This window comes from Acipenser ruthenus, chromosome 6, assembly GCF_902713425.1.
Source record: "Acipenser ruthenus chromosome 6, fAciRut3.2 maternal haplotype, whole genome shotgun sequence".
NCBI classification, from domain to species: Eukaryota; Metazoa; Chordata; class Actinopteri; order Acipenseriformes; family Acipenseridae; genus Acipenser; species Acipenser ruthenus.
In genome coordinates, this window is record NC_081194.1 from 21864039 (window position 1) to 21874292 (window position 10254).

Below are 10254 nucleotides of genomic sequence, written 5' to 3' on the forward strand. Positions count from 1 at the left end.
GATCCCTGTGAAACTTTGACGGTTTACATATAGTTCCGCATGTGAACACACAGAAACGTGCGAGCCTATGCGCTTCTGCCTGTTTTGTTGAACCAACGAAAATATTTAATGTTCTTGTTTAAACTCGTTAACTCGCCGTGAAAGTTCACAAGTGTGATTGTGAGGTGTTGCTAACTGAATACAAAAATGTCACAATGTTAAAGGTTTAAGGTAGTAGTGTTTTCTTTTTTGTTGTTTTTTTTTTAATACGCTGGTGCTTGTAGTTGTACTGTTTGTAGTTGCACATTACACGTTATTTTTGCACACGAATACTGAAAACAAAACAGGTATTTTACAGTTACTTATTTCGTAAACAACCACAATGAGACCTGCTTTTACCTAATCATGTCTCATAAGCGTCAATGCCTTGAACTGATGTACTTATTTTTCTTTCTTTCAGAAGATAAACAAACCCTTGAGATTCTGTGAAAGCTAAGATGGGAACACCATGTGAAGGATGTTCTCTGGACAACCATGGTGTTTTTCATCCATGTGCAGAGGAAATACAGAAATGGATGCAGAAAGCATTTGAAATGGTAAGCAAGGGTTGTCTCCGATGCAGAGACATGTTGATAAAATTGATTATTAATTCATCATTGCTCCAGCGTTTACACCCAGAAAACAATATGTTACCTGAAGTCTTCAATATCAGTGTACGTGTTATATTATTATACTGTATTAGGTAATTTTGGCCGTAATACAGTATAATAATATTGGCCCTGTCCACACTATGCCTTTAAACCCGTCTTCACACCTTGTACCGTCAGGTCGGACAAGACCTCTATGAGACCTCCATGACAAACACGCCCCACCTATTTCTGTCCATAACTGCATCTCGGAGATCACAGAGAGATAGTCCAGTTATGTTTTTGAACTTGTCCAACCATCTCATCCGCGGTCTGCCTCTCCTTCTCCTGCCTTCCCTGATTCCTAGCATGATTGTTTTCTCCAACCCCTGGTTTCTCATCACATGGCCTCCAATGGTAGTGTTGCTGTAATTTGTTCCATTATAGAAGCGTTCGTTCTTCTGTCAGTCCATGCCACTTTTAGCGTTCGTCTCCAGCACCACATTAATCAAACTGTCTTAAAAGTGCTAAATACGGTTAGCGTCTACTTATTCAAATCAATTCAAAACTCGCCATTCTGATCGCTAGCCTCTGCACCTTACCCCTGAACTACAGTGTTTCCCTATCCCATTCTGAAAATAAATAGTTTAAAAATATATATCTTAAACTTTGAGCTTTTTAAAAAAGATTTGGTTCACTCTTAAAAGAGACTTTGGTGGTTACATGGTTGTTTTGTTGCCTCTGCTTCTGGTCTATGGCTGTTCTCCTCAGCGTAAAGGAATATCTGCTAGAAAGTGTCCTGAGGGCATCAGATGATTCTAGGGCATTTGCCAAGCACTCCAACCTTCACTTCCAGAGCTTGGCAACTATGAAATCAACCCACCCTGACCCTAACCCATCCCCAACCCTAACCTTAAGCAACCCCAGCCCTAAAACCTAACCCTAACCGAATAGCTAACCCTAAACCTAACAGGTTCGATGGTATCATCTCTTCTGCTGTGCCCTGCATTGTTTTAAATTGTAGCAGTATCAGTAGCAATCTGGTATGGGTACCGCCTTATCCTGCATAACAAAGGATGATTTAAAAAAAAAAAAAAAAAAAAAAACAACAGCACTGTCACCTGATACTGTTGCAGGTCTTGTGAGGAAGGTTCTGCATGATTTAAAGGCAGACTCATTTGTGCTGTGTCATGATGAAAATGGCCAGTAATATTTTACATAAAAAACATAAAAAAATGAACAAACTAAGAAGTAAAGCGATTCAAAAAAAGAAAAACTGCACTTTCTATGGCAATGTTCAATTCAACATCTATAAATCGCTTTTTCTTTTAATAAATTTTTGGTTCTATTCCAAAAAAAGTAGTTACATGAAACTATTTTTTCTTAGCTCAGTTTTAGGTGGAAGGATATTTATTTATGTATACAATTTCTGAAGCTTGTTGTAAAATGGTTGCTCATGGGGCGACATGATCGGATGGCGAATTCAAGGCACATTGATATCTGGAGCAATGAAATCGGTCAAGGAGAACTTCAGAGTTCAAAACAAAACGCACAAATTATGATTAAATGTACCTTGTGTTTTTAAGAAACAAAGCCATAACGTTCATGCTAAGAAGCAGTATGTCTTCCGTGGGCACAGCCTCCATATTTGCCAGGTTATAAACATAAAACACAGTGCATGGTGGGGTAACGTCATTTTCAGCCCCACAGTCCATTCCGCTGCTAGGAACTGTAACCAAACTATTTTAATAGTGTGTGTACGCATTAAGCCCAACTAAACATGAAACGGTACTTCAGTGTGGATGCTTTCAGCTGGACTAATTAAAACGTTTTTGAGTACAGTTCTCGAGATCTGTCGTGTGGACAGGGCTTTAGACAAATGCATACTGTCAGTTCTTATTGAAGTTAAAGTAACACTGAAATCAAATTTCAGTTACAGAACAATGAAAAGTATTATAAATGTAAAAGTGCTGTGGATTTTATTGGAAATACAGTTGTAAGTGAACTTTTAAACAGTATATTGTAACAAGGAATGAAGAGCTTGACGCAGGTCAGCGATTCAAATAGCAGTTCTCTTTTTATTGGCAGCACAACAGCAATACGCAGATACTCCTACTATATCCCACTCCAAACAGCACGCAGGTCCCCACATTGTTACAACAGTCCCCTACATTGTTACAACTCACTCTGTCCTCTGCCAATCAGTGGCCTTCCAGTCCTACTGTAACAGAGACAGCTCTTATGATTACATGCTTATTTTCAGTAAAACAAGTTTAAATTGCAGTGAGTTTGTTCTACTATTTACTATATTAAATACACCACAGCGAGCACATTGTCATATATTTTCTTTAGCACAATCTGATAGCTAAATTTAGTGAATGGCAGTTTTTTTCTTTTTTTGCTGTAATCAAGTAAGATGCAGTACATTTCATTTTTAATTCCACAAATGTTTAGTTTACATCCTAAATACAGTCCCAAGAATTTCAATGCTTTCTGCTTTCACCTTTCTTAAAATGGTCAGTTTGAGAAATAAACTTTGTTTTCCCTGCAACAGCTGAAAAAAAATATTTTCAACGTTACCTTTAGCAATTGTTGCTAAGGGATTCAAAACAGCCAGAAATCAGCTTGGAAAAAGCACTACTTTTATTCTCCTTCAGTCATGTGATTTTAAAAAGTAATGCAAATAGAACCTCAGAGTTACAAACCCCTTGGGAATGGAGGTTGTTCGTAAGTCTGAAATGTCTAACTCTGAAAATCAGTTTTCAATGGTTTAACACCCTCAATCTGGTGAATAATAAAAGGATACAGCACAGTAATGCAATACTCATGTTATTATTATTCTTTATTTCTTAGCAGACGTCCTTATCCAGGACGACTTACAATTGTTACAAGATATCACATTATTTTTACATACAATTACATTATATATATATATTTTTTTTTTACACATTATTTTTACATACAATTACCCATTTATACAGTTGGGTTTTTACTGGAGCAATCTAGGTACCTTGCTCAAGGGTACAGCAGCAGTGTCCCCCACCTGGGATTGAACCCACAACCCTCCGGTCAAGAGTCCAGAGCCCTAACCACTACTCCACACTGCTGTTATGGTTCTAGTCTATAAAACTGTACTATAAATGGAAAAAGGCTAAATTGAAGTTGTATTAAGATTGTAATTTGGAAATTTTAAACCCTACCGTCTCCGATTTTCACCAGACTTGGTTCTTATGGTTGTTTCAGCAAACAAGCTCAAATTAACATTTTTAGACTGATCAGGTCAAGGGGTCAAACGTTACAGAGAGGTCAAAATGTGGTTGATGGGTACCTCTCCCTCCCCCCCCCCCCCACCTCCCTCCTTTTCTAAGAAACCTGAATAATCTTCAGGTATCAAACTTTTAATTTGAATCAGATGACATGAGTAATGAATAACACATCATTAGTGGGGAGAAAAAGTCAACCTTTTTTGAATTTGTTGTGCAATTTCCAATAAAACGACACCTCCCACAAGTTTGTAAAGACTGAACATCAGCATTACCCCTTGTCTTGAAAGATTACTGAACATATGACTGTAACAAAACCCTTGTCCCACATGTAATCTACAACTTTATTAAGGAAATTGCCCTGATCTAAATACAGCAGTACATCGTCACATATCAAATACACTTTGCTCAACAACATGCACGATACATAATAAACCACTGCTCTAGCGTCAGTAGAATAAGAACATAAGAACATAAGAAAGTTTACAAACGAGAGGAGGCCATTCAGCCCATCTTGCTCGTTTGGTTGTTAGTAGCTTATTGATCCCAGAATCTCATCAAGCAGCTTCTTGAAGGATCCCAGGGTGTCAGCTTCAATAACATTACTGGGGAGTTGGTTCCAGACCCTCACAATTCGCTGTGTAAAAAAGTGCCTCCTATTTTCTGTTCTGAATGCCCCTTTATCTAATCTCCATTTATGACCCCTGGTCCTTTTTTCTTTTTTCAAGTCAAAGAAGTCCCCCGGGTTGACATTATCTATACCTTTTAGGATTTTGAATGTTTGAATCAGAGCATTAACAATAATAATCACAATAGCAGGCATTAAAATATTACAGTGAGGGTCTCACCCTCACATGGTGCATCAATGATCTTAATATTTGTGGATGAAAACAGTATTTTTATGTGTGTGTAAAAGCAAGCAGCTAAAGAAATGATCGACATTTTTATGTAGACGCACACTTCCATAGCTATGTATACATACATTGCATACATTACTGAGATCCACAATCCTGCAGTTTTTATATTTGTCGCTTAGTTACTAAATAACAGGAAGAAAATGTAACTGTGACAAATTAAGCATAATTATGAATGCACTGCAGATTGTATATTATGTGACAGAAACAACCTGAACGTTTAACCCGCTACATTTTTTTAAATTTAATATTTTTATAATTAAAGTTGTATGATGTAGAAATAATTACCATTCAATATTGATCCACTGCCGTCTTGCCTAGCACAGATTCAGCTTTCTATTTACCTTTCGCACATGCGGGAGTATGGGAGTGTCTACTGAACTACATAACCACACTGGTAATGTGATACGAAAAGCCGACCCTAAATCGGATTTGCATTCATATATATATGTAAAGGCCGGCCCTGGTCCTGGATTGCAGGCTCTGGGCCGCATCGAAACATCGGCCCTGGGCTGCCTTTTCTTTTTTGGAGTGTTCACATATGAGAAAAGGCGGCCCTGGGCCGCCTCAAATCGCAAGTGTGAATGGGGTCTAAATTTTTGTGAACGACAGCCACAAAACTGGTACATCATCTCTGTGAAAGCACAGGTGTAGCTACCTTTCAACTGGTGGCACAAAAGGGATAGTCAGGTATTTTATAGTAAAGTAAGTAGAGAGAGTTAATATGTTACTGTGTTAAAATATATGCATACATGTACAGACCTGTAATTGGAAACAGAAGACAGAATATATTTCCTTGATGATTTTCAGGCAAAAGACGCTTTAGACAATGGTGAAGTACCTGTTGGATGTCTCATGGTTTACAACAATGAGATTCTGGGAAGAGGAAGAAATGAAGTAAATGAAACAAAAAATGTATGTATTTATCTATTTATTTCATTTTCCAAGTGATACCTTTTAATGTTTACATTTTTGGTTGGTTAAACATGATTCTTTTGAGAACTAAGGCTACTAGAATTGTGTTTCTGAAGAATGCATTTGGAAGGAATAATCCATTTTTGTAACATTTGAATTAATATCTGACTAAAAACATTTAACAGTTTTAAGTATTTAAACCCCCAAAAGGCAATTCGGTGGCCACCGTCCCTTGTATGGCAGCTGTTTTCACCAATGTTTTTTTTTTTTTTTTTTTTTGGGTCAGACAGTCACATTTTTGACTATAATGTAATGATGAAGGCTGTTCAGTACAGGTACTTAGGATTTCCAATGAAGCCCAAAACCAACTCCAAACCAAGTAAAAGGACATTCACTGAAAAAATAATAATAATTAATGCAAGCATACATGTAACAATGGCTGGGGTCCATATTTAATCAACTGTTCTTATGTAATCTAATAAAGAAGGACAAATTAATCAAAATCAGTGGCATCACATTAAAAAAACAGCTATTGTCCATGGTTACAAACTACTTTATCCAAACTTTTTTCCATGTAAATAATGGCTTTTTAAGCCCAATTCTCTTTCTAAGCCCTGATGTTAATAAGTAAAAACATAAACCAGAAACTATTATATCAGGTATTGGAGATGTGAACCATCATAATATTGGCTGTCTCTGAAATCAGCTACAGTAAACAGCTGTGAATATGGAATCCATTATGTGCTGTTTAAAAAAAATGTTTGCAGACCACCAGATGTCTGAAAACCAGTTCATAACAAATGTTCTCCAGAAAAAAAAAAAACTGTAATTATTGTTGAGCTGATTAACATTTTTGCCTACAGTAATGTAATGGCAAATTTTCTAGATGTAAGATTTAGATTTATTTTCAAATTCACAATCTTAATTAATTAAAATAGTTAGACACGTAATGGAGTAGCACCAACTAAAGCAATGAAAAAAATACATAGGAGAACGAGCAATGTTATTGAGATGTTCTGTTTTCTGTTAAAGGCCACCCGACATGCAGAGATGGTGGCTATTGACCAGGTTCTGGAGTGGTGTCATTGCAATGACAAGGACCCTGGAGATGTGTTTGAGCGCACTGTTCTCTATGTAACCGTGGAGCCATGTATTATGTGTGCAGGAGCACTGCGCTTATTGAGTATCCTGAACACCCCAGTATTTTGCTTGTATGACATTATGTTTTTTCCAGCATTGCATTCTGTGAACCCATACACCTGATTCACATCTTAATACTTTATCATAAGAACAGGGCTGTTTGTGAACTAAGTTTATGAAAACCAAAGTATTGTGGCCAAAATAGAGAGGAAACCATGACCTGTGGTTATTCCTTGAATGAGAATAGTTGAGTGGATTGTTTGAAGCCATCCTCAAACGCTGCAGTCAATTCTAGGAGTATGCTGTTTTATATATAACTATTGCAATGTATGGAAAATTAAGTTTAAACCTAAATGTATACAGCTGCATTTGAGTTTTCTGAGGTCTGCTTAGCGTCACAGTGAAATCTGTATTTATAAAACAGTTTAGGACATTGAGAAATACTTCTTTTAGAAACGTTTATCAAGGAATTTTATTAGTTTCTTTTAAGGTTTGAATGAATTCAAGTAGAGATTCCAAAATCAGATCTGGTAAGAACATTATTCATTCGATAGTGTTGAACACAATACGTTATTAAGTGCTAGATCTTTCAACACTTGTATAAAAAACAAACAAAAAAAAAATGCTGGTTTCTTAGTCTAGTTTATAAGGTATGTCATAGAGATTTTATTGTATATCAGGTTACTTTGAAGGAGGTATTTCTCATAAAATGCCTTGCATGAAACTTCTAAATTCCAAGTACAGTCGTCATTTAAAGTGCAGTGTCTAGCAAAACAGACAGTTTGAAAAATAATTTGTAAAGGCTGCATTATCTGGAAACAAAGTACTATCTAGTTTTGCTCCAAATCGTAGTAAATACTGTAGTACTGAATACTTTTTTGTTACCATTTGGTTGGATAGAAGAGGGCTACAAGAACTGAGGCTTTAACAAAAGTAAATCCAGCAACATCTTGAAAGAATTTAGTTTGGACTGATGATCCGAGAAGGAACATTCTTCTTACAGAACATCTTATTACCTTAACTGTTTATTAATAATTCTGCTGTATATTTATGTCAATAAAATGACAGGTATGGAGTTTGTGGGTAGGGGTGTTTTTTACAATGTTACAGGGAGGAACATTCTTTAGAAGAACATCTTATTACCTTAACCCTTTAACAGGAATTCCACTGGTTGTTTATGGCTGTAAGAATGACAGGTTTGGAGGCTGTGGGTCTGTGCTGGACATCCCTGCTGATAATTTGCCACAGACTGGAGCACCATTTAAGGTAACTCCCCTTCATTTTAAGGTCTACTTATGTTCTCATGGAAAATGAGGTTTGATGGAAAAAATGCAGGGGAATTTGGCAGGGCTCAGATTCCCTGGTATGCCTCGCATACCAAAGTGTGGCCACCGTATCTATAATTATTTGCTGGGATTTTCCTTCAATTAACCAATTTCCCAAATTCTTAGTAATCTGGTCCGGTCTAGTATTTGATAAGTACATGTTGTTTAATACTCTTGTTTAATGAATCACATCAGCTTTTGTATTCCAGCCAGTGCCAGTATGATATATATGTATAGACTAACAACAATAACTTTATAATATTAAATGTGTGTTAAATACATGTTCACAATGATGAACTGCAACTATATCTATGTCTATATCTATATCTATAGATATAGATCTATCTATCTATCTATCTATCTATCTATCTATCTATCTATCTATCTATCTATATATATATACACACACATATACATTAAAGATGTGAACTGTACCATAAAATACTGATTTTGTTTAACATTAAAATGACACACTGTAGCAGTTTTATTCCAGTGGTCTTTAAAGTATCTGCTATATTTTATTTTATTTCAAATTGTTTTCCGTAACAGTGTATTTCAGGATATAGAGCCGAAGAAGCTGTGGAAATGTTAAAAATGTTTTATAAGCAGGAGAACCCAAATGGTAAGTATAATTGCTGTCATTGTATACATATTGATTTTATATTTCTATAGACATATGGCTTTATTTCATTTTGTTTTTTTATAGCTCCTAAATCTAAAGCAAGAAAGAAGGACTAATACAAGCACTCTCAGCACAGAGTCATCAAACAGACCTGTTTAACCAGCAGGGGGCTCCATCTGCTTGGGAATATAGCAGTTTTGTGAGGGAAATCGAGAGTAGCATAAAGAAAACATGTATACTATTGATCTAAACTTTATCAAGCAAAGGTTGATGCAGAGGCTTTTTTGCAACTAGGAATTCCTCCTAGATAATCCCTCCTGTTTCTCAAGTTTCATGACGTGCAACTACTTATGTTTTGTAAATGGGGTTGGAATTTTACTTTTTGAAAGCAACATCACATTTATTTTTTTAACATAGATTAATTCAACAAGAAAAAAAAATACTTTTATGTAATGGGTGTGTTTCAAAGAACCACTGCATTTATTTGTTGTGATTTTTATAGCTTATTATGGTCTTAAAAAGCCTGTGACAATTGAGAGTTGTTTACACTTGTGTACTTGCCCACTGCATCTTTTTAAAACAAATAAAATATATATTTTTTTGTCATTGAAGCTGGTTCAGATCTATCACATTACAAAGGCTTAGCTTTTCTCTTTTACATACCCTTATTTTGTACTTGTTTCCTTGTTCTTTGTGCAAAGAAACCAAAACAGCACCACATGTGCCAGTATTGCCCCCCACACCCCACATCACTTGCAGTGTCTGTGTGTCACCCGGTAAGGCAATTGCTGTGGCAACAATGTGGGTGTGTTTTGTGTAGATGTCTTTTGGGACACTTGGAATCACAGAGCAAGTGCAGTTCATTTTAAATGTGCATGCTATTGTTGGAGTATGGCCCATTACATTACTTCTTCAGAACCAGATCTCTGTGAAATAATCAGCAGCACTAGAATTGTAAACTGGAGAGGGGGGAACCATTAAGTAAAAGAAAAGAACAAGCAGGGGAAATTGACCAGATACACCCCAGGCTGTGTCTGGACAGCTACTGCCAAAAGTTTTGCATCACCTAGAATTTTAGGATTGATAAAAAAAAATTGATGAACATAATTTAGATATTTTATTTAACATCATGTAATCAAAGAAACTACTAAATTATATTGCAAAAGTCTACCGGAAACCATAATAGTAGTACAGTATTACATTTTGGATTTTGAAATGTCACATTTTTCAGTTTGTCAGTTTTTCGTTAAGTATATGGAAAACTACAGTGCAGTATGTAATTCTATATGCTAACGCAGCATTATTCAGCAGGTTTCATTCGACGTTATGAAGCAAAATTAGTTATTTGTATAGGATAATTGCAAAACTTTTGGCCATAGCTGTATTCTGATACAGTAGTTTGTATTTGGAAATCCTGTCACATTAAGATAAGCTATGTTATTTAACTCTTCAATTGCACATAGGAAACAA

General features: G+C 36.0%; 1 protein-coding gene across 4 annotated transcripts; it reads left to right on the forward strand.

Moving 5' to 3' along the window:
- The first annotated feature begins 1 nt into the window (after nucleotide 1).
- adat2 (adenosine deaminase tRNA specific 2) lies at nucleotides 2-9395 on the forward strand. Of its 4 annotated transcripts, none has more exons than XM_034016855.3 (7): nucleotides 2-210; nucleotides 440-575; nucleotides 5593-5697; nucleotides 6730-6880; nucleotides 7997-8103; nucleotides 8712-8784; nucleotides 8869-9395. In XM_034016855.3, exons 2-7 carry the CDS (start codon nucleotides 477-479, stop codon nucleotides 8898-8900), a joined length of 567 nt encoding a protein of 188 aa, XP_033872746.2. In that variant the 5' UTR covers nucleotides 2-210; nucleotides 440-476; the 3' UTR covers nucleotides 8901-9395. The 4 variants fall into 4 exon arrangements, with proteins under 4 accessions (XP_033872746.2, XP_034777694.1, XP_033872745.2 ...); XM_034921803.2 differs by having other exon boundaries at nucleotides 443-575; XM_034016854.3 differs by lacking the exon at nucleotides 2-210 and adding an exon at nucleotides 217-326.
- The last annotated feature ends 859 nt before the right edge of the window (nucleotides 9396-10254 follow it).